This window comes from Dendrobates tinctorius, unplaced genomic scaffold (genome assembly GCF_039654945.1).
Source record: "Dendrobates tinctorius isolate UK_male_01 unplaced genomic scaffold, ASM3965494v1 ptg000338l, whole genome shotgun sequence".
NCBI classification, from domain to species: domain Eukaryota; kingdom Metazoa; phylum Chordata; class Amphibia; order Anura; family Dendrobatidae; genus Dendrobates; species Dendrobates tinctorius.
Window position 1 is genome coordinate 771,662 of NW_027362004.1, and position 26,116 is coordinate 797,777.

Sequence of the window (26,116 nt, forward strand, 5' to 3'; positions counted from 1 at the left end):
TCTATCTATAGATAGATATTTATAGATAAAAATATGTGCACAAGTTGTTACAAGATAAATAAATTGTAGCATTGGATATTGACAGGCTTGTCATACTAGAAAACAATATAGGTTATAGAGGGGGTTATTTCTAAATCCTTTATTCCAAAAGAAGTTCTCATCTTGGTTACACCACAAGCACCAGATAGTTGCAGGTGTCACCGCAGTTATCTGGAGAACGAGGATCACAGTTCTCCAGATAAGTGAGGTGACACCTGCACCAGATGGTTGTAGGAGGAAACTCAAACACGGGGAGAACATACAAAGTCCTTAAAGATTTTGTCCTTGGTGGGATTTGAACTCAAGACCGCAGCGTTACAAAACATTGCTAACCACTGAGCCACCGTGTTTGCCCATCTTTTGAGTTCTCCACTAGAAATTGAGCTGTCAATGGGTATTATTCAGTTTGTGTCACAATTTTCAGCAAAATGTGGCAAGAATACAGTAATTTTTACTAAATTGTGGCATTTGTGCTATGATAAACTGAATATTGTGTCAGATTCCGCTAAACGCTGTTGTATCCTGTAATGAACACATATAATGAATCACTAGTCCGCTTCATGTCTGCAGACTGCCTGGGCAGCATAGGTAGAGAAAAACCTTGTGACTGGTTTCCCATTCCCTTCGTGCTTTTGTAAGTAATTTTATATGCTGAATACTCATCTCCTTTTCCTTCTGCTCCATCGACAAGTTCAACAACACTCAATATGACAGAAAGCTGATTCTCATTTCCTCGTATTTTTCCCTATAGAATATAAACCGGTTGTTCAAATTTCACCTCCGAGTCAGGAGAGGGATCTGTAGACGGTGTGTTGATATTGATGTCTGAGTTTACAATACCCATACCACTGAGGAAGCTGGGACACAAAATGCCACATGTAATATTAAAGGAAGCGAAGGAGACACAGAGCGATGACTGCACCTCTGCAGACGTAGTAGCTAAAGGAAGAAAGCTTCAGTGAGGTCGACATTTGTTTGTTGCTGAGGATCTAATTAGAAACACGAGAGGGAGCTGGATGGCTGCTTTGCTTGGCTAATTAGCGACATGCACGAAGACCACTTTGAACTTCAAGGACACAAAGCTATTAGTGCTTACATCAAAAATGGATTAAACCTCTGTGCTTTTATAATGATTAAAGATGAGCCACTCAAGTGGAAATCCTTTTGTAAAGGCTGCGACAAGAGCCCTGCCGGCTGATTGCAGCGTCTTATTTTGTGAATGTGTCCAGGGTACAGTTACCCTCCAACCTTGGGCTGAAGCGACACCAATAACTTGTGATATGGTAAATGTGATTAGGCAATAAATATTGAACATTCAGGAAAAAAGTGCAGCTAGATTGAGACAAAGCTTATTCCATTACAGGCAGAAGTGCAGGCTGGAAATGGAAAGCACATTGAGACTGATTTCTTTTCATTTTGCTTGTGTCCTGTGAGCTCTACTTTCCAGGAAAGAAGGATGACACCTTTCATGCTTTCAGATGGAGTTTACCAAAATAATACCAAAATGGAAATGTTCTGGCTCCTGTATTTCACTTGAGTATGCGGAGTTTTGAGATAAGAACACCAATTTGTATGTTCGTCTTGGTTAGTCAAAGGGGTTACTAATGACAAATGATGACTAATCTCAGTGGTAGCAGATTGGCGTCCCTTTAGGTTGCTCTTAAAGAGAAACTGTCACCAGGTTTGGCCGATACGAGTTACGACCACCGCCTTTCAGCCCTGAGCCCTACAGCATTCTATAATAAGTACTCTCTTCCGTAATGATGGCAGGTTAAGTACAGGGATGATTGGTTGGAATCTTGGCATTTGCTCTACATTGTCTTGTCTATTTAGGATTTTATTTTCAGTTGACATGTTGTAGACATGCAATATTTAATATTTATTTGTGTATTAAATGGCTTTAGATACTTTTAGATCATGATTTGTTTCAGCTATCAACACAGCAATCTTTCTAATGTCTCTCTTGTTGCCTGTATCCCTGCCATAAGGAGCAGGATCAAGCGCCAATGTCTCCAGCTTGCTAGACATGATTACATTTCATAATTCATGGAGAGATTGCTTGTCACTCTGGTTCACTAATCATCATAAACCCTTTAGGTTTTAGACAACATAACACATTATATTTAGTGTGGATCAGTATTAGTCATATCTAATTTCCTACAATAGAAGAGTGCACTTTGCAATAGCAATGCTCTTTTATCAACATTTCACTGCTACAAGGCACCTTCCTCGGACATACATCATATAGCATCAAATGATTGTATGCTACAGTGGATTTTACTGCCTTTAAGGCGCTGGAGGCAGCTTGACCCAGAACAAATAATGAAACGTAAATACCATAAAACACTGCCTTTTCCAGCAGCTGGACCTTAACACTATCATTCAAAAGAACGATCTTGTCCTTTTACTGTTTATAAAACTGGCTAAATTAGCCTATGTGTAAATGTATCAAGAAAATCTCCTTTTTCTGTTTATTACATATGAGTTACCTTTCTTTATAGATTTCTTTGAACATGTTTTTGTTATGTCATATTATGTTTTTCTAATTGCAGTGTAATGTTAGCTAAGATCACTGGTGCTTGCTCCCAAAATCAAATATTACTATTAACGTTTATTCCTTTTACTTATATAGCATCTTTAATTTCCACAACACTTTACAGACGTGATCATCACTCTCTCCATTGGGGCTCACTATCTAAATTTGCGCCCAGTATGTCTTTGGAGCACCCTGAGAGAACATACAAACTCCTTGCAGATATTGACCTTAGTGAGATTTGAACCCAGGACCCCAGCGCTGTGAGGCTATAATGCTAACCGATGAGCCTCTATAGCATTTCTGTTCGAGAATAAGAAACTATTTTTAAGTAAAAATTAGCTTAAAGAAACAATCTTGTGTCTTTACATACTGGTTATGGTCCTTCCTCATATTTTTCCTTTTTAGTAAATCCATCTAACTAACAATGATGAACAGTTTTCAGAAATTTCTTCCATAAATTTAGTTGAACTTCAGAATTAAGAATAACCATATTTTACATGATTCTTGGCTCAGGGCACCTTCACATGTTCACATTCAAGTTTTTTTGTGAGCGTTTTCAAAATCCCAAGCTGTTGGTATAGGTTTTTTCTGTATTTTTGTGCATTTTGTTGTCAGTTATCCCTTTAGTAATTTGTGCAGCTTTTTGATGCAGCAGTATTGATACTTGTCATATTAGACTAATAGATCTTTGTTCTAAAAATTGGACAATTGATTTGCAGGTCTCATCGGTCAGGTCAGTAATCTGTGTCCACTGGGTGGGAGGCCTGCGATTCTCCTTATCTCCTGACATTCTCTGCTCTTTTGATTAGCCAGGCTGGCGCAACGTTTGCGCTTGTCACACCGCAATGCTGATGTTGCACCAGCCTGGATAATCAAAAGAAGGGCCTAGAATACTGAGAGGTAAGATATTTGCAACCTTCTGTCCAGCGGTCACAGATTACTAACCTGGCCTATAGACCTGCGAATCGATTCTCCATTCTGCACTGGGTCCCAAAGAGAGGAACGTTTAGCCACCCATGTGCATAATGTCATCTAATAAGACATATGCAAAACCTTGTCTGAACCTTTTCCTGCACATTTCCAGATCCAATTTCACAGAAAAGAGAAAGTATAAATTTGGGAATATATTTAAATGAAAATTCACCGAGGAGAAACCCAACTTGAAAATATATTAAAATGCAACTTTTATTAAATTTAGTTTATAAAAAGTGAAATAAACACATACCACCACCAAAGTATCATATAGATACTTATAGAAAATACCTAGGGAGGTGCCTGTCCCTATGATATACTGAACTTACTCTACCTAATAGCGGAGGTTGGCACCCTTGATCCTGCACTCTAGCGCCCCCGTTTGACGTCGACTGATCCTGCTGGCCCTGTTTACCCTAATCGGATCAGGGGAGAAGAGAAAAGACACAAAGATAGATGGAAATGTCAGAATTTGTGGCACTTGTAAGTTTATAGAGGTCATCAATTATCACCGAGTGATTCTTTGGTTGGAAGGTATTGTTTGTCTATTCATCCCTATAATTGTCAAGACTGTCTGACAGCGGGGTTAGACACCCTAAATACAGCAAACTATTTTTATGAACTAAATTAAATAAAAGATGTATTTTAATATATTTTCAAGTTGGGTTTCTTCTCGGTGAATTCACATTTCCAGATCTTATACTTCAGTTTGATATAGCAAACTGTTCCAATTAACAGATTTTGTTTTGAGATATCTATATTGCTAAAATGAGACAAAAGAGAAGAATCGGAGACCAGTGAGTGAAAATGAAAGCTCCAGTACTTTTAAAAGATTTCTGTGTGCTCTGAATTGAATTAGAGGCAATTTCAAGCTGAAGTCATCAAAGGAACGAAGAGACTGAAAGTTATATTTTGCTGGAAGTTCTTAATTTCTCCCCATCTGCCCACACCTTTTGATTCCCAGCATGTGCATTCTTCCTATGTGATGGTGTTATTTCACTCGGCTTACCACCGGAGATGGCATCTCTCGACCTTTAATTAGAATCTAGAGAGAGAGTCGAAACATGCTGTACAGAGACAGACTAAAATAGAATCACATATCTGCACTGGTGAGTGGCCGGTGACTTTAGTGGTTGATGATGTGTATTGATGTAAGGAAATGGAACTTTTTGGAGGCTGTTGAGCAGTTGCTTCTCTCCTCCACGAACCTTAGATCTGTTGGCCTGAGCTTGTTATATGCATCAGGCCAATTATGCTCCTGTGGGGGGAGGGGGCGGCAGGAGCACAGGTGTTTGGGAGAAATTTCCTTGCCGCTCTTCAGTTTGCCTGGCAATGCACACAGTAAATAGTAATTTCCCTTTGCTAAATGAAAAGGAAAACAATGTTTTGAATGTGCACTGTTGGAAGGAATAAAACTCATATCCTGATTTGTAAAATGTATGCAGAAGTCTTTGCAAGAATAATTTATTTCTTGAAATTTCTTAAGTAGAAAATGCTTGTGGATGAATATAAAATGACAGTAATAGTTATAATATAGAAGGATTTTACCTTTATTTATTTTTTACTATAACAAGTACAATAAATTTTATATAACACTTTTTATCTATAACTAAATGGGCATAAAAAAACAAATACAATATTTATAATGTATTTTTATTCTAAAGATATGATGAGGGGTTGACAAAAGTGAAGTTCTAAAATCAAAGGCAGACATAAATGGACCTTTCGACTCATTTGGCTGAACCTTTTAGTCTCATTATTGTCAAAGCCTAGTCACTCTGATACTGTACTGGGCCCGTCTGACAATGTGTATATTTAGATATTAGGTTGATAATTAATTTTTTGTCTATGCTTAACCTTCTGTTACATTTGTATTTGTGTTTAGACTGTAGTAAAGCTCTCCACTTTTGCGCTATTTTCAGTATTCCAGACCTTTGTACTAATTTGTCCACACTAGAGAATTGAAGTCTTACATCTTGAGATGAGGCAGCGGCCTAACTTGTTTTTTGAGCTTAATATCACATCTCGAGATGTGGTTAAATGTATCTCCTAATGTTAGAAGGCATCCCTTTTTTTTTTTTTTTTTTTTTGAAACGGGCATTTAATTTCTCTAATTTTATTTGTCTAATTAAATATAATTCCCTAATATGATGTCTTACTTTCCACTCGCTTGCACATACGTGATCAGAAAACAAATGCTTTCATTATCCCACTGAAAAGCACGTTTTGCCAGCCTTGCCAAGTGATGAGCTTGAATTAAGAGAATATGAGTAGTGGTCGACTTGTCTACCAAGTTTTTAATGCTTACCATGTAAACCCCACATAACTAGAAATAATCCAAAACTTTAAACTCTAATCCAAAACACATCTAAAAATCACATCTACGCCCCTTGTCAAACAGATGTTTCAATATTAGTTTCAAGTACCAAAGTATTATGTCATTCCTTTTGCCCACACTTATTTTTTTTAAACTGAAAGCTTGTTGAATCCTATTTCTTATAGCTGGTGGAAAAATGTACCTATATTTGTGCATTGATCATTAATAAATATGGCCTGATTTTTATCCAAGTTGCAATCCTTTAAAAACACTAATTAAAGTAGTAACACACAAACAATTGTACTGTTAATGTCTTTTATTGAGCAGAGTGAATCCACCTCCATGGTGTTGGGAGAAAAAGTATGTGAACCCTTATTGGAATTGACTAACGTGTTATTACCTCAACCAGATGTTTGCAAAATGAGGGGTCACAATTTTGAAATATTTCTCCCTCAAAATGTATTTTAAGTCAATATTTCTAGGATGTCTTACATTCTCCTAGGTCCTTAGCTATGTTTGTGCCTTTTCCATCTTCATTGTCTCTACAACAAATTTTCTGAGTTATTCTGACAATTTTTTGTCTATGCGCATGATTCACACTAAGCATTCTTTTTTGACTGGATTTGTCAATAGCCAGGCTTTGCGTACAATTTTGTAATGATCAGATATCCTATGAAACTCACCGTTTCAACTTTATCTTCTTAATTGGAACAGTTTGGCCAGCTAGCTCTTATAAATGTTATGGTCTCATTCATGCATCGGTATTTGTATGTCAAAACCAAGAGTGTGTCCAAAAAGCAGAACAGGTGTCAATCTTACAATTATAGTTTTTCTCTGTAAGTCCCACTTCAGGCTTTTATAAGTAGGACTGGTAATCTTTGCTTCTTTGCTAGATACAGGAAATATGAAGGATTTAGTAAGGCGATTAGGACATGCAATTTATTCTCAATGTGTTTTGAAGATGGACCAACTTCTTCATCAGGAGGACCACAATATCACCTTGGTGCGTCCTCTGGATTGCTTGTATCTAGCACAGCAGCAGTCTACCGCTCCTATCCTTCTATTTCTAGTTATACACGGTAGGATTTCCCGACCCAATGATACTGCAGCATCTGTCATACTTTGATTCCTCTGTTGTAGGTTAAAAAAAAACCAATAGGTAAGCAATTCCTATACCTCTCACCTAGACCTATTTACCCACTGGAGAAGACCCTATTACACTTTGTGCCCTCCTCTTCCTTTCCTGGTTTTGGCATACAAACACTGATTCAAAAATAATGACGTGTGAATGAGGCTTAAAACAGAGGTTCTGCAATGTTCAACAACCTTTTTTCTCCCTGTAAGATCGGCTTTAAATACCCGAAATCAACAACCTCATAGGCACATATAGGTTGTCGAATTCGGGTTAGCAGATTTGCAGCCAATCTCTGCATTGGGGTCCAAGTATGAGAACCGGGAACTTTCCTAATGTGGATGTTTACTCAGTTTACTCAATAAAAGGCATGAATGGTACAATTGTTTGTTTGTTACTAATTTAGTGAATTGTGATCGTCTATAATTCTAACTTCCATAATCAAGCAGTGCTTTGTTAGGAATCACTGCAGAAATCTAGGTAATTCGCAGGGGTTCTTTTACTTTTTTCCACTAATAGATTATTCAGACTATGATTACAAATGGTAAAATATTGGTGGGACACTGTGCCTTCTATTGGTTAGCCAAGCTAATTTACGAAGATTAGGCCTGATTCTCTCTCTTCCATTTTTTGATTTGGGGTATTATAAAATGATGTTATGTTGTCACTACAGTAATATTGAAGCTAGAAACTGCAGATGTGACCGGAGAGTTACCTACAAAGCTCATCTGTTTGTACTTGGGCTAATCTATATCACACTATGTGACCATTAACTTGATTTTGATTTGCATTATATGCTTGTTTAACTGAAACTACATACTGTGTATAAGATGACTGTTTTCTATAATTGTGTTTTTTTTTGTCTGATTAACAATTTATGAAATAGATAGCAATTTCTGGCGACCTATCTGTATGGTAGTTTACCATTTTTACCTGTTATTCATTGAGTCACAGTCGAGATCTCCCAGTGACAAAGTCAATATGTCTTTAGGAATCCCAGATTACGGTTTCTATACCTCGCCTGGTGACCAACGGGCCACAATATCGTTTGCGGATTACGGTTCCATGGGGCCTCGAGCAGCTCAGATGCTTCGCAGCGAGCATGCTGCTTCAGCAAGTAACTCTCCCCTCCATCACCTTCCCAGCCCGGATCAGTTTAAGAACCCAGGTTTGTACAGCCTTTCTTTATTTTAGGGGTGATGGGTAAAGCTAAATCAGACTGTAATTGCTCTGAGAATATACATTGTACATAGTCCTCTGTTGCATGCCAAGTTTCTGTTGCTCTTAATGTAATTTTGATGCAATCCTTGCTGTCATGTGGTGCATTGTGAGAATTGTGCATGAATAAGTAATGCAGTCCATCTCCATATATATGTGCATTGTCAAATCACTGTCAATTTAACTTGAGATCATCACATTTTATATCTAAAGTCATTTCCAATTATATTGTAACTTCTGATGCCTGAAAATTGTCTGTATGAGAATTAACATATATATATATATATATATATGGGTTTGAGTTATTTATTGTGGGCCATTTTACAAACAGCAATGGAAGAAGGGTCAATCAGGACTGGGCTCCAACACCAATTGGAAAAACATAACTTTTACTGTACAATTAAAAACATGATGAGAAAAAGAGATAAGATTAAGTAACCATAGTCCTACATGTTTGGGGTTAGCAACTCTTATTCATTATGTACAGTAAAAGTTATGTTTTAACATTTTCCCGTTGCTGCTGGAGTCCAGTCCTCATGGACCGTTTCCATTTTTGACTTGGATACCAGCCTGGTGTGTTCCTACACTCAATGCACTACACCTTGACCAGACAAGGTCTGCCAGGGTTACTATATGAATGCAAGTGGATTTCACACTAAATTGTCCTCCCTGGAAGGTGACCTGATTTATCATCTTTTTTTTCCTTCCTTAATTTTACAAATAGCAGTTGCCTTTTAGGGTAGAGTTCCTGGCATCTCATCGCTCCATGTATGCTTTAAATAGGATTCTGATAAATAATGGTGCATTGTGCGACTGACTGTGTGTGTCAGCGTTAGGGCCAAACACACACATGATATAGTTGGCATGTTTGCTAGTAGCCATGCTGTGGCACAGTCAGTATTTTAGTGACCATCTGGGTAAAATGTAAATAAATGTTACCATTACTTTCAAGTCTTTAATATAGGATTTCAGTGTTGGGTATTCTGCAAATTTAAGTCCATTTTGTTCCCACTGTATTTTATTTCTAATAGTTTTAGTATTTTCCAATTTTCAATATTAGAAATGCTTATCCTTATTAGATCTATTATTGACTTTTATTGATTTCATATTATTAGTTTCCTTGTTGCACCCTTGGTTCTATACACAGCGCTGTTGTTCTCGATTTAAAAAAAAAAATACAAGGAGCCCTAATACAAAACAGAAGTAAAATGCTATAATAACTCATGGTTGCAACTTTGCCATATTTTATCAAGAAAGAGTTTATCTCATAATGTCGACCTTTTACGTCCAGTGCTGAACACCTTTTCAAGGATGCCCTTAGCTCACTTACTGCAGTAATTTATAAGCCAAGAAGGCAGATAAGCTATCCCTAACACTTTGCCCAGCTTCTGTATCTGAAGATATATGAGGTTGAGCAATCCAAGAAATCTTTAACCACTGAGTATGGTCTAAGATGAGCTACTGTTTATGTACTGTAATAAAAGCACATACAAGCACTGTTGACAGGGCGCCACGCCACATCTGCTTAACACCTTAAGCCTATTTTCACCTTCCTGACCAGGCCAATTTTTTCAATTCTGACTAGTGTCACTTTGAAATAATAAAGTCCCCGTTACACACTGCGATATCGGTAGCATTATCGCTGTAAAGTCACCGATTTGGTGACGTTGCAGCGATATTGCTAGCGATATCGCTGCATGTGATACTTACCTCCGACCGGCTCCCCTGCTGGTTATCGCTGATCGCGCGAGAAGCTCCTGGACCATTCCTCGTCGTCAGCTTCCTGTGGCGCCGACGAGCGACGCGTGGAGCCGGGCGGGAGGACGCAGGATCGCCGCGTTTGACAGGTAAGTAGCGATCCCCGTCCCCAGCGATGTCGCTGGTGAGATCTGCCTGTGTGGCAGCTCACTAGCGACCACCTAGCGATGTACCAGCGATCCTGACCGCGTCATATCGCTGGTCGGGATCGCTGGTGCATCGCTAGGTGTAACGGTACCCTAACTCTGGAACGTGGCAATGGATCCCATTGATTCTGAGATAGTGTTTTTTCCGTGACATATCATACTTCAAAATAGTGGTTAAATTTTGTCGATATGTTTGTGAAAATATCGGAAATTTGGTGAAAATTTTGCAATTTTCAAACTTTTAATTTTTATTCCCTTAAATCAGAGAGTTGTATCATGTAAAATTGTTAATAAATAACATGTCCCACATGTTTACTTTACATCGGCACAATTTTTTAAACAATTTTTTTTTGTTAGGAAGTTATAAGCGTTAAATGTTGACCAGCGATTTCTCATTTTTCCCACAAAATGTACAAAACCATTTTTTTAGGGACCACATCACATTTTGAAGTGACTTTGAAGGGTCTATATGACAGAAAATACCCAAAAGTTACACCATGCTATAAACTGCACCCCTCAAAGTGCTCAAAACCACATTCAAGAAGTTTATTAACCCTTTAGGTGCTTCACAAGAAATGAAGCAATCTGGAAGGAAAAAATGAACATTTAACTTTTTTCACAAAGATGTTACTTTAGACCCAATTTGTTTTTATTTTCACAAGAGTAACAGGAGAAAATGGACTCCAAACATTGTTGGGCAATTTCTCCTGAGCATGCCGATACCCCATATGTGGGGGGAAACTACTGTTTAGGCACATGGCAGGGCTCAGAAACAATGAAGTGATGTTTTAGAACACAGATTTTGATGGAATGTCCTGTGTGTATGTATCATGTCACGTTTGGAGAGCACCTGATGCCTAAACAGTGGAAACCCCTACAAGTGACCTCATTTTGGAAACTATACCCCTCAAGGAATTTATCTAGATGTCTGGTGAGCACCTTGAGCCCCCAGGTGCTTCACAGAAATGTATTAAGTTTTTAATGTTTTGATGACCATTTTGTACAGTTACACTTATGAAAATTAAAAAATCTTATTTTTCCCACAAAAATGTTCTTTAACCCCTTTCTGACATATGACGTACTATCCCGTCCGTGTGCCCGGGGCCTTAATGCCCATGGATGGGATAGTATGTCATACGTGATCAGCCGCGCTCACGGAGGGAGCGCAGCTGACCGCGGCCGGGTGTGAGTTGACTATCACAGCTGACACCCGGCACTAATTGCCAGGAGCGGTCACAGACCGCTCCCGAAACTTAAACCCCCGGCACACTGCGATCAAACATGATCGCTGTGTTCCGGTGGCATAGGGAAGCATTGCGAGACCCTCAGAACAACGTGATGTGATTGCGTTGTTCCGAGAGCCTCCTTCCTGCAGGACCCTGGATTCAAGATGGCCACGGGGTCCTTCTGGGTCCTGCAGGGAGGTGGCTTCTCAGCGCCTGCTGAGAGCAGGCGCTGAGAAGCCTCCTACACTGCCTGTCAGATTGCTGATCTGACACAGTGCAGTGCAAAGTGTCAGATCAGCAATCTGATCTAATACAGTGATGTCCCACCCTGGGACAAAGTAAAAAAAAAAGTGTAAAAATATTTTTTTAAAAATCCTAAATAAAGAAAAAAAAAATATTCCCCAATAAATACATTTATTTATGTAAAAAAAATAAAATAAAGGTACACATATTTAGTATCGCCGTGTCCGTAACGACCCGCCTTATACAACTGGATATAGATAGACGGATATAAATAAACATGGTACCGCTGAAAACGTCATCTTGTCCCGCAAAAAACTAGCTTCCATACAGCATCATCAGCGAAAAAATGAAAAAGTTATAAGTCGCAGAATAAAGCAATGCAGAAATAATTATTGTTTATATAAAATTGTTTTTATTGTATAAGAGCGCCAAAACATAAAAAAAATAAATGTGGTATCACTGTAATCGTACTGACCCGATGAATAAAACCGCTTTATTAATTTTACCACACGTGGAACGGTATAAACGCGCCCCCTCCCCCCCAAAGAAATTCATGAAATGCTTGTTTTTGTTCATTCTGCCTCCCAAAAATCGTAATAAAAAGTGTTCAAAAAATGTCATGTGCCCGAAAATGGTACTAATAAAAACGTCAACTCACCACATGACTCTGTGGGCCAAAATATGGAAAAATTATAACTCTCAAAATGTGGTGATGCAAAAACTATTTTTTGCAATAAAAAGTGTCTTTAGCGTGTGACAGCTGCCAAACATAAAAATCCGCTATAATTAGTAAATCAAACCTCCATTTATCACCCCCTTAGAGAAAAATAATAGAATTAAAAAAAGTATTTATTTCCATTTTCCCGTTAGGGCGAGGTCTAGGGTTAGGGCTAGGCTTAGGGTTGGGATTAGGGTTAGGGGTGTGTTGGAGCTAGAGTTGAAGTTCGAATTGGGGGGTTTCCACTGTTCAGGCACATCAGGGCATCTCCAAACTTGACATGGCATCTGATCTCAATTCCAGCCATTTCTGCATTGAAAATGTCGGTGCTCCTTCTCTTCCGAGCTCTGCCATGCGCCAAAACAGTGATTTACCACCACATATGGGGTATCGGCGTACTCAGGACAAATTGCACAATAACTCTTGGGGCCCAATTTCTTCTGTTTGCCTTTGGAAAATTGGGGGCGAAAATATCATTTTTGTAGAAAAAAATGATTTTTTATTTTTATGGCTCTACGTTATAAACTTATGTGAAGCACTTGGGGGTTCAAAGTTCTCACCACACATCTAGATAAGTTCCTTGGGGGGTCTAGTTTCCAAAATGGGGTCACTTGAGGGGGGTTTCCACTGTTTAGGCACATTAGAGGCTCTCCAAACGCGACATGGCGTCCGATTTCAATTCCAGCTAATATTGTGTTGAAAAAGTCAAATGGCATTCCTTCAGTGCTCTGCCATGCGCCGAAGCAATCGTTCCCCCTCACATATGGCGTATCAGCGTACTCAGGGAAAATTGGACAACAACTTTTGTGGTCCAATTTCTCCTGTTACACTTGGGAAAATAAAAAAATTGGACCTGAAATAATTTTTTTGTGAAAAAAGTTAAATCAAATGTTCATTTTTTTTTTTTTTTTTAAACATTCAAAAAATTCCTGTGAAGCACCTGAAGGGTTAATAAACTTCTTGAATGTGGTCTTGAGCACCTTGAGGGGTGCAGTTTTTAGAATGGAATCACTTTTGGGTATTTTCTATCATATAGACCCCTCAAAGTAACTTCAAATGTGATGTGGTGCCCCCAAAAAATGGTGTTTTAAAAATTAGAAATCGCTGGTTAACATTTGGTTCTAAAATTGTGCTGATGGTAACGTAGGCATGTGGGAAATGTTACTTATTAAGTATTTTGTTTGCCATATTACTGTGATTTAAGGGCATGAAAATTCAAATTTTGAAAATTTCAAAATTTTTGATAAAATTTCCATTTTTTTCACAAATAAACGCAAGTTATATCAAATAAATTTTACCACTAACATGAAGTACAATATGTAATGAGAAAACGGTGTCAGAATCACCAGGATCCATGGATGCGTTCCAGAGTTATTACCTCATAAAAGAACAGTGGTCAGAATTGTAAAAATTGGCCCAGTCATTAACGTGCAAACTACCCTTTGGGGTAAAGGGGTTAAGCACTAAATTTTTTATTTTCAAAAGCGTAACAGGAGAAAATGGAACCCAAAATTTTGGAAACTAGACAGTCACATTGGTAGAGCTCCTGAGGTCCAAGAACAGCAAAGCTCCTCATAAGTGACCCCATTTTACAAACTACACCTCTCAATGAAATCTTCTAAGGGTGCAGTGATCATATTGATGCCACAGGTGTATGACAGACTTTTTTACCACCAAAATGTTGTAGCCCCGGATTTTGCATTTTCACATTGGGAAATGAGTAAAAATTGCACCAAAATTTCTGCTGAATGTAGAAATAACCTATATGTGGCTGTACAGTACTGCTTAGCCACACGGCAAGACTCTGGAGGGACGGAGCGCTATTTGCCACCTGGAGCGCAGATTGTAATAGAATTGTTTGCAGACTCCCATATATGGAGCCCCTTAGTGCTAGAAGAGCAGAATCCTCCTGAAATGACCCCATTTTGAAAGTTATACCCCTTTGGGAATTTATCTACAGGTGTAGTGTTGATTTTGACTCCATGAGTGTTTTCCAGAAATGAGCAGTCGTGGATGTTGCTGAGTGAAAATTGCAAACTGCCATTGTAGTGTTCATTAAGTTGTAGTCACCAGTATGTTGTAATGCCCAGTACATTGTAGTGCCCAGCTCATGCTTCTGGAGACATGCAACTGTAAGTCTGGCAGACTCTCATTACAACAGAAATTTGGATTTGGGAGTGGAGAATTTTCTGAATTTCTTTTGGGGGCAAGGAGCCATAGCACGTTTCCAGAGCCTTTGTACTACCAGTATCATGGAAACCCCCTATATTTTCATTAACAGATGACACACCTGAGTGAGGGCTTGCTTTTTATGTGGATTGAGTTGAAGCTTTTATTGGGTACATTTTACAAAACATTTGGGATGACATTTATCTGGCGTTCTACACTGAACACTTACGGTATATCAGGGTGTCCATCTTAATCTCTGAATGACATGATTCAGATGAAGCCACTGAGGGAGCCACTCACTATAATGAGGCAGCAGAGTTAACGTACTCTGGACTCCGTCTGGCTTCTGTTCAGTGTTATCCTCTCCAGCATTGCACAAAACTGTGGCCAACCACACTTTTATGCACGCTTATAAAGATGGACACTGCATGATCACAGCCCAAACAGTCCACATTGCCCCATCTGCCTCATTATAGGGTATATTCTGCCCCGGGGGGTCCGTCTGAATCACATATTTCAGAAATTTACATGGAAGCCCCGCTGTAAGAGCTCAGCATAAAGTACAGGATAAATGTGTAGCCTTACTGTTATCTTTGGGAGGCAGAATGAAAAAATTAACAGCAGGTGAAGAATTGGTTTTATTTATTGTTTTGCTGTACCACATGCAGTATAAGTGATTAGGCAACTTTATTCTTCGGGTTTGTGCTATTACAGCGATACCAGATTTATGTAGTTTTTTTTTGTTTGGCTGCTGTCACAGACTAAAAGACGCTTTTTAATGCAGAGCTAGCATCCCCATATTTAGATAGATATAGCCAACAGAGTAATGTGAGGGCTTTTCTTTGACGAGTTGATGTTTTTATTGGTACCATTTTAATCGGTCTCCCATGACAGCACCACAAGAGAGGGCATCTGCCCTTCAGGGACAGGAAACCTACAGACATAAAAAGCCGGCACCTCTCCCGCATCAGTTGGTTTCCTGTCCCTGACAGGTGAACCTCTTCAGACATACAGTCATATGTAAAAGTTTGGGCACCCCTATTAATGTTAACCTTTTTTCTTTATAACAATTTTGGTTTTTGCAACAGCTATTTCAGTTTCATATATCTAATAACTGATGGACTCAGTTATATTTCTGGATTCAAATGAGGTTTATTGTACTAACAGAAAATGTGCAATCTGCATTTAAACAAAATTTGACCGGTGCAAAAGTATGGGCACCCTTATCGTTTTCTTGATTTGAACACTCCTAACTACTTTTTACTGACTTCCTGAAGCACTAAATTGGTTTTGTAACCTCATTGAGCTTTGAACTTCATAGCCAGGTGTATCAAATCATGAGAAAAGCTATTTAAAGTGGCCACTTGCAAGTAGTTCTCCTATTTGATTCTCCTATGAAGAGTGGCATCATGGGCTCCTCAAAACAACTCTCAAATGATCTGAAAACAAAGATTATTCAACATAGCTTTTCAGGGGAAGGATACAAAAAGTTGTCTCAGAGATTTAACCTGTCAGTTTCTACTGTGAGGAACATAGTAAGGAAATGGAAGAACACAGGTACAGTTCTTGTTAAGCCCAGAAGTGGCAGGCCAAGAAAAATATCAGAAAGGCAGAGAAGAAGAATGGTGAGAACAGTCAAGGACAATCCACAGACCACCTCCAAAGACCTGCAGCATCATCTTGCTGCAGATGGTGTCACTGTGCATCGGTCAACAATAGAGCGCATGCATAATGCCTTTTTGTATGACCAAACAACTCAATCTTTGTTGCATCAGTCCACAGGACCTTCTTCCAAAATGTAACTGGCTTGTCCAAATGTGCTTTTGCATACCTCAGGCGACTCTGTTTGTGGCGTGCTTGCAGAAACGGCTTCTTTCGCATCACTCTCCCATACAGCTTCTCCTTGTGCAAAGTGCGCTGTATTGTTGACCGATGCACAGTGACACCATCTGCAGCAAGATGATGCTGCAGGTCTTTGGAGGTGGTCTGTGGATTGTCCTTGACTGTTCTCACCATTCTTCTTCTCTGCCTTTCTGATATTTTTCTTGGCCTGCCACTTCTGGGCTTAACAAGAACTGTACCTGTGTTCTTCCATTTCCTTACTATGTTCCTCACAGTGGAAACTGACAGGTTAAATCTCTGAGACAACTTTTTGTATCCTTCCCCTGAAAAACTATGTTGAATAATCTTGGTTTTCAGATCATTTGAGAGTTGTTTTGAGGAGTCCATGATGCCACTCTTCATAGGAGAATCAAATAGGTGAACTACTTGCAAGTGGCCACTTTAAATACCTTTTCTCATGATTTGATACACCTGGCTATGAAGTTCAAAGCTCAATGAGGTTACAAAACCAATTTAGTGCTTCAGGAAGTCAGTAAAAAGTAGTTAGGAGTGTTCAAATCAAGAAAATGATAAGGGTGCCCATACTTTTGCACCGGTCAAATTTTGTTTAAATGCAGATTGCACATTTTCTGTTAGTACAATAAACCTCATTTGAATCCAGAAATATAACTGAGTCCATCAGTTATTAGATATATGAAACTGAAATACCTGTTGCAAAAACCAAAATTGTTATAAAGAAAAAAGGATAACATTAATAGGGGTGCCCAAACTTTTACATATGACTGTACCTGTAGAAGATCGAAAATTTTTCCAGTCACGGCCGGTCGACTCAGGCAGCGGGGGTCCCCTGCCTCGGCTGGTCCAGTGCCCTGGAAGAGCCACAGTGGGTCCAGGGGGACTGCGCATGTGAGCGGCAGCAGGCAAGCAGTCTCTGGTAAGGATGACTGGCTTGATAATGGTCCGGCGTCATGGTGCCGGTGAGTAGACCGGGCTGTGGCGGTGTATGTCCTCTGGGGCTGTGTTCTGGGTACATGATGGCCATGTCTCTGGCAGCTGGGTGGCGGTGGCCAGTGTGCTTGGTTTGCGGCTGAGGCACGGTCCAGTGACGCGGCTACGGTATGCCCCTTGTGACGCGGTCGTAGTACGACCTGGGTGACGCTGCTGGGATGCACTCCTGTGATGCAGCCGGGGCGCGATCTCTGGGAAGTCAGAGATATGGCGGCCGCGGCTGTAAGTCTGGGGGGGCGCGGTTCCTGGGGCTGTTGGCAGGAGCGTCCGGGGTAATGGGCGGCGCCTATTGGGCTATGTGGGCAGTTGCTTAGGCCAGGTGGAGGTGTCACCGGGCGTGCAAATGCTGGGGGCGCAGGGGCGGGGGCACAGCCGGCAGTCTGGGAGATGAGGCACTTGGCAGGCCATGTGGAGGACCTGCTGACCCCTGGGGTCCGGATCAGGGGAGTGGCCGGAAGTATTTAAAGAGGCCCTGGCATGAACTTTCGGACCATTATTAATCTGAAAGGTCTGAATAAATTCTTGGTGGTGCGTCCGTTTAAGATGGAGTCTGTGAGGTCGGCAATAAAGTTACTCTTCAAAGATTGCTTCATGGTACTTACACTTACCCCCAAAAGGAAGAAACTATACGCGAAATGCGCGTCGGGGCGTCAGGACTGCTCGCAGGTCAGATACAGTTTTCCTGGTGTGACTTTCTGCATAGTGACTTCTTTACTGATGCAAAATCTCCATTAATCCTAAGCTGCTGGGCACTGTTTGTACTTTGCAGACATGGTCATTATTTTGCACGTTGATAAGATGTCTATTGAATCTAATTCTCATGCACTTTGCATTGCACCATTGCACTTTATAGAGGTGCTTACCATCTGATATTTGAAATAACTTTTTGATTTTTGCTGCTATGCATTGTTGCACTTTTGCAAACTGAATATTAATAATTAATTTTTGGTATAAAAATTTTTTGGTGTGCACTGCTGCATACATGCAAGAGAGCTTTTGCAATATTGATTATGGATATTTATTACAACTTAATTATTCATTGTGTGGCCACCTGTGTTTTTAGTATATAGGGATTAATTTGTATGTGTTGTAGGCTCATTTTTTAGCCACATGTACTATTTATAAAATATCTCTTTATCCCTGAAGTAATTGTAACACCATAAATAGTGGAAAAACTGTATTTGTTATGACTTGTGACAGCACTTTTTTTTGCATATGTATCTCCATTTAAAAAAAAAAAAAAAAAGTTTGAATAAAGATGGATTACGATTTATATATACTAGGCGTTTACTTCCATTTTTTGTAGGATTTATTGATTAATGGGAAGTGCCATTATTAGGCCTGTTCAATTCTTTTTTGTGAATATAATCCCCTATATAAAAATTGCATAATAGTTCACACATAAGGGTATGTTACCATGGGGCGGGCGTATTCCTTCAGTTTTTGGTGTGGATTGGATGCTGCGTACATCCGCAGCGTCCAGATGTTACAGCATAGTGGAGGGGATTTTATGAAATCCCGTCTCCACTATGCGTTCAAAGATGCAGGCGGCAGACCTTCGTAACCAGACATGCGGCACGTCTTTATAGATAAATAACAGTCTATGAATAGGATGCAGTGATTCCGCATGTGTTCAATGAACACATGCGGTATCACCGCACGAACAACAGGGGGGCGGCGCTTTAGGCGGAGCCAGGTTTCCACTGCGTCCACAGCGCAGCATATCCAGGCCGTGGACACACACCCTAATACTGCAATTATTTTCAATAATACCATGACGTTCTCTTCTTTGCTTCTTTGCGGCTCCTGCGCAAGCGCACTGCTCTGCCCTGTTGGGGGCAGAACAGGGTCTTGCAGTGCGCAGGTGCCAGACCTCTCTGACCTTTCCCGGTGCCTGCGCACTGCAGTACTCTGCTCTGCCCTCAGCAGGGCAGATAAAGTACGCCTGCGCAGGAGCCGCGACGGGAAGCAAATAAGAAGACATCACCGTTAGAAGATGGGAGGCGCCGGACCGGACCGCGACACCCATTGGACCAAAACCAGACCCGGACCACCCCTGGGTGAGTATAATATAACTCGTTTTTCTTCTCTTTCAGGTTACATCCGGGGCATATCTACAGCATTACAGAATGCTGTAGATAAGCCCCTGATGGCGGTGCCGACAGCTGATAGGGCTAAAAATTGGTGACAGATTTCCTTTAAGGGAGGAAGAAAATGAGTTTTCAAATGAAGAAACACAAGACATCCAAGGACACAATGATTCAAATAATGTTACCGACTTCTCAGTCTTACAACATCTCACAAAAAGAATACGAAGGTTTTTAAAGTCCAGGTTTCCTTGCAAATTACCAACCAGCTAAAACCCAAGCTAAAGCGATCTGTTTCTTGATTTGAAGGATGCTTCTTAATTCATGCTATCCATTGCAGCATTCTAGCCAACTAGCTCGCCGGATAAGTCTGCAGTTAGCACTCCATACGTTACATAGTGTTGTGCCTATTCATATAAAACTACACAAAGTGAGCCTTAGCAATCTTTCTACTATTTATTTTTAGATTTAAAAAGTTACCCTTTGAGTGCCTTTTTTGTGTCCTACATTTTATTGTCTTCTTGCTAATCGAGTAATCCATATAACTTGTAAAGCCTGTTTCCGTTGGTGCAAATCCAATAACAAATCCTATTTCTTTGTCCCTTGATTTTTTTCTCACCTTTTTGCAGTTCAGACTTGAGTGGGAATTTGTGTGAACATGTATTCCCATAAAAATTAAATTTTAATGATAAAATTAAAAACACCTATTCCCGTGAACAAATGATAAAAAAAGACAAAAAATTGAAGACAAAAAAAGCCCTATTAAAGGCTACAATAAACTATCAGTACCCTTCCTTGCCGTGGAGGTTGGCACCCTAATAGATACGATTGTTTGGCTCCCCCACTCAACGTCGACTGACCCTGTCTCCCCTAACTCACCCTATAAAAACAGGTGGGAAAACAATGTTCAATAGATAAGAAATGAAGGAAGGGAAAAAAAGGGAAAAACCTTTGAAGATAAACAGAGTATTTGATTACAATAAGAGAGTAGCCAGGGCGATATGCCCACATCTAAATTGTAATGAAGGCTACCCAATTGAGGCCACTAGCAATAAACCTCACAAACATTATTAAACAATGTCAAAAACAATTTTTTGCCTATTGAAAAACAATGGGCCAAAACCACCATACGTTGCTAAGAGCATGATTTGCAAGATATACATGCACTAAGGACATAAAATGTCCAACAAATGGAATTTTAGCAGTACATATCATATGGCGGAGAATTAACACAGATAGTCGCCTCTGATAATTAAAGTGACCACAAGTGGTGCCATAGAATAAACCTAAATGGTCATGATATTAAATTGTCCCATAACAGACAAATAGATGAAAACATAAATAAGACACCACCTAATGGTTTACTTATCATTTAAAGTCGCCCCGACGCGTTTCCCCGGTGTAACGGTTCATCAGGAGGCCACAGACTTTAGTACCACTGATACTTGATATACTCCATGATGCCCCAGATAACAAGATGTAAAAAGGCATGGCGGCGGTCTCAAGAAATAAACTTAAATAACCCCCGCTATCATGTATCAGCTACGCCCATTGGGCGCACGGTCATAGAAGATGAAAGTCACTCACTTTACCTAGCCAATCGCTAAGTGTTTTTCATTTTCTCACCCTGCTGCGTTCCAAAACTAAGCCAGCGTGTGTATCAAGCCAAGTGCGCATGACCGGAAATGATGTACTCAGAATAAGGGAACGCCCGTTACCTCGCAACCTGCAATAACATCCGGGCGAGTACACATGTCCGGAAGTGTCAGCATATATAAAAGCGATGTCCCCGCTGCACCGCACCATCGCGCAAGCGCACAAATAGCCAGGCGCATGTGCAAAATTCCAATTAAACAATAATAACATGCCCATAACTGAGCTGGAAGACTGGATGTTAAAAATATATATAAGCGTCTCCAAAAGCAGGGATATTTTATCTCTCCGTGTTATAGCACTAGGAAAAGTGAATTAATAATAATATGTTTATAAAATGATGAATAATGACATATGATACTTATTTATGATAAACAAACTCATAATAGAGTTAGTGCGAAATTATTACGCACCACTTACAAAAAGGCTAGCTGCACATTATCTAAAAAGAATCAAGTTTTTAAGAGCCAAAAAGAAGCCATTAACGGCTAGAACAATCATTACTCTTAAAGGAAGCCTGTGAATGACAGGCACTCATTCAGACCTTTTGGGGAAAGGGATTGCAGTCTAAATATCCATTCTGCTTCTCTTCTTTGTATAATTTTATCAATGTCTCCCCCCCGGGGTTTGGGTCTAACCAGCTCAATCATACTGATTTGAAGGGCATCATTACGCCAAAGCCAAGTATTACCTATAGAAAGGGTAGGTCCCTTGGGGACCGTTTGGTACACAGTTTTTATCAGAGACCAAAAAAGGAAGGTACTTGGCTTGATCGGAAACCACAAGGTTTTTTCAAATGTGGGAACTGCTCGAGGTGTTGGTGTTATGTCACAATCTAAAACATTCTGTAGTTCAGTAGACAGGAAGATATACCATATCAGGGATTTTGGTAACTGCAGATCTTCTGGTATGGTCTATAAAGCAACATGCACCTGCCCTCTGGATTATGTTGGCAAGACTATTAGGGAGCTCAGAATAAGAGCAGGTGAGCATTTGAATGACATTAGAAACAAAAGAGATACATCTATTGCCCGACATATGAATGAGGTTCATGGTGGATCCCTGAAGGATATAACTTTTTGTATGATTGAGCTGGTTAGACCCAAACCCCAGGGGGGGAGACCTTGATAAAATTATACAAAGAAGAGAAGCAGAATGGATATTTAGACCAGGGCTGTGGAGTCGGTAAGCCAAACCTCCGACTCCTCAATTTCCCTTACACCGACTCCAACTCCGACTCCACGACTCCGACTCCCACACATATTGCTTATATTTAAGTGAAAAATTTATTGTAGTACAATGTGAACCTCAGACATTTAATCATTTTTATGATCCAATAATCAAGATATTTAGATAGAACAGAATATATTGGTGTACTACCCGGTTTTCATTCTTTTTCTTACAGATACGATATGGATAGACATATATGGATAAATGGATATATAGATAGAGCAGATTTCTAATCTGCTCTTGCTATTGAAAACATTATCTATGAGCTCAAAAATCTTTCAGGTGATGCAGTTTTTTAAAAAGATGATCAGCTTTTGCAGCTGAAAAACATATCCTCAAAAAACGCAGGAAAAACGCTGTGTGTGAATGTAGCCTTAGATCAGGAATATAACAGCCATTTATAGGACATTTCATAACTTTCCCAAACTCCTATGAAAAAAATATTCAGCACATCCTGCATTGAATTACTGTACCCAATTTATTATATATTTTAGGAGTCGGTCCATTTTATACCGACTCCGACTCCACCAAAATGAGCACCGACTCCGACTCTCCGACTCCAACTCCACAGCCCTGATTTAGACTCCAATCCCTTTCCCCAAAAGGTCTGAATGAGTGCCTGTCATTCACAGGCTTCCTTTAAGAGTAATGATTGTTCTAGCCGTTAATGGCTTCTTTTTGGCTCTTAAAAACTTGATTCTTTTTTGATAATTTCGCACTAACTCTATTATGAGTTTGTTTATCATAAATAAGTATCATATGTCATTATTCATCATTTTATAAGCATATTATTATTAATTCACTTTTCCTAGTGCTATAACACTGAGAGATAAAATATCCCTGCTTTTGGAGACGCTTATATATATTTTTAATATCCAGTCTTCCAGCTCAGTTATGGGCATGTTATTATTGTTTAATTGGAATTTGGCACATGCGCCATGTTATGTTATTTGTGCGCTTGCACGATGGTGCGGTGCAGCGGGGACTTCGCTTTTATATATGTTGACACTTCCAGACATGTGTACTCGCCCGGATGCTATTGCTGGTTGCGAGGTAATGGGCGCTGACTTATTCTGAGTACATCATTTCCGGTCATGCGCACTTGGCTTGATACGCACGCTGGCTTAGTTTTGGAACGCAGCAGGGTGAGAAAATGAAAAACACTTAGCGATTGGCTAGGTAAAATGAGTGACTTTCATCTTCTATGACCGTGCGCCCAATGGGCGTAGCTGATACATGATAGCGGGGGTTATTTAAGTATATTTCTTGAGACCGCCGCCATGCCTTTTTACATCTTGTTATCTGGGGCATCATGGAGTATATCAAGTATCAGTGGTACTAAAGTCTGTGGCCTCCTGATGAACCGTTACACCGGGGAAACGCGTCGGGGCGACTTTAAATGATAAGTAAACCATTAGGTGGTGTCTTATTTATGTTTTCATCTATTTGTCTATTAGGGGACAATTTAATATCGTGACCATTTAGGTTTATTTTATGGCACCACTTGTGGTTACTTTAATTATCAGAGGCGACTATCTGTGTTAATTCTCCGCCATATGATATGTACTGCTAAAATTCCATTTGTTGGACATTTTATGTCCTTAGTGCATGTACAGTGGGGCAAAAAAGTATTTAGTCAGTCAGCAATAGTGCAAGTTCCACCACTTAAAAAGATGAGAGGCGTCTGTAATTTACATCATAGGTAGACCTCAACTATGGGAGACAAACTGAGAAAAAAAAATCCAGAAAATCACATTGTCTGTTTTTTTTTCATTTTATTTGCATATTATGGTGGAAAATAAGTATTTGGTCAGAAACAAAATTTCATCTCAATACTTTGTGATATATCCTTTGTTGGCAATGACAGAGGTCAAACGTTTTCTGTAAGTCTTCACAAGGTTGCCACACACTGTTGTTGGTATGTTGGCCCATTCCTCCATGCAGATCTCCTCTAGAGCAGTGATGTTTTTGGCTTTTCGCTTGGCAACACGGACTTTCAACTCCCTCCAAAGGTTTTCTATAGGGTTGAGATCTGGAGACTGGCTAGGCCACTCCAGGACCTTGAAATGCTTCTTACGAAGCCACTCCTTCGATGCCCTGGCGGTGTGCTTTGGATCATTGTCATGTTGAAAGACCCAGCCACGTTTCATCATCAATGCCCTTGCTGATGGAAGGAGGTTTGCACTCAAAATCTCACGATACATGGCCCCATTCATTCTTTTATGTACCCGGATCAGTTGTCCTGGCCCCTTTGCAGAGAAACAGCCCCAAAGCATGATGTTTCCACCACCATGCTTTACAGTAGGTATGGTGTTTGATGGATGCAACTCAGTATTCTTTTTCCTCCAAACACGACAAGTTGTGTTTCTACCAAACAGTTCCAGTTTGGTTTCATCAGACCATAGGACATTCTCCCAAAACTCCTCTGGATCATCCAAATGCTCTCTAGCAAACTTCAGACGGGCCCGGACATGTACAGGCTTAAGCAGTGGGACACGTCTGGCACTGCAGGATCTGAGTCCATGGTGGCGTAGTGTGTTACTTATGGTAGGCCTTGTTACATTGGTCCCAGCTCTCTGCAGTTCATTCACTAGGTCCCCCCGCGTGGTTCTGGGATTTTTGCTCACCGTTCTTGTGATCATTCTGACCCCACGGGGTGGGATTTTGCGTGGAGCACCAGATCGAGGGAGATTATCAGTGGTCTTGTATGTCTTCCATTTTCTAATTATTGCTCCCACAGTTGATTTCTTCACTTCAAGCTGGTTGGCTATTGCAGATTCAGTCTTCCCAGCCTGGTGCAGGGCTACAATTTTGTTTCTGGTGTCCTTTGACAGCTCTTTGGTCTTCACCATAGTGGAGTTTGGAGTCAGACTGTTTGAGGGTGTGCACAGGTGTCTTTTTATACTGATAACAAGTTTAAACAGGTGCCATTACTACAGGTAATGAGTGGAGGAAAGAGGAGACTCTTAAAGAAGAAGTTACAGGTCTGTGAGAGCCAGAAATCTTGATTGCTTGTTTCTGACCAAATACTTATTTTCCACCATAATATGCAAATAAAATGAAAAAAAAAACAGACAATGTGATTTTCTGGATTTTTTTTTCTCAGTTTGTCTCCCATAGTTGAGGTCTACCTATGATGTAAATTACAGACGCCTCTCATCTTTTTAAGTGGTGGAACTTGCACTATTGCTGACTGACTAAATACTTTTTTGCCCCACTGTATATCTTGCAAATCATGCTCTTAGCATCGTATGGTGGTTTTGGCCCATTGTTTTTCAATAGGCAAAAAATTGTTTTTGACATTGTTTAATAATGTTTGTGAGGTTTATTGCTAGTGGCCTCAATTGGGTAGCCTTCATTACAATTTAGATGTGGTCATATCGCCCTGGCTACTCTCCTATTGTGATCAAATACTCTGTTTATCTTCAAAGGTTTTTCCCTTCCTTCATTTCTTATCTATTGAACATTGTTTTCCCACCTGTTTTTATAGGGTGAGTTAGGGGAGACAGGGTCAGTCGACGTTGAGTGGGGGCGCCAAACAATCGTATCCATTAAGGTGCCAACCTCCACGGCAAGGAAGGGTACAGATAGTTTATTGTAGCCTTTAATAGGGCTTTTTTTGTCTTCAATTTTTTGTCTTTTTTATCATTTGTTCACGGGAATAGGTGTTTTTAATTTTATCATTAAAATTTAATTTATATGGGAATACATGTTCACAAAAATTATGTTATATTCCTTTTTCTATATAATTAGTTTGTTATGAGTCGGAATTTGCTATTGGTAGCTGTCAAAGTTCTGGTCTTGGCCATCCTTTTCCAGAGG

The 26,116-nt window shown here is 39.9% G+C and overlaps 1 protein-coding gene across 3 annotated transcripts in view; it reads left to right on the plus strand.

The window, feature by feature from the left end:
- The window catches only part of MSI2 (musashi RNA binding protein 2), a 713,954-nt gene that overhangs the window by 624,804 nt on the left and 63,034 nt on the right, over positions 1 to 26,116 (plus strand). For 2 of the 3 annotated variants that reach the window (XM_073562118.1, XM_073562119.1), the window contains one exon: positions 7,988 to 8,164. In XM_073562118.1, coding sequence (XP_073418219.1) covers positions 7,988 to 8,164 — 177 coding nt within the window. Of the gene's footprint in view, positions 1 to 7,987; positions 8,165 to 26,116 lie in introns of those variants that run through there. The other variant, XM_073562120.1, reaches the window with a different exon arrangement.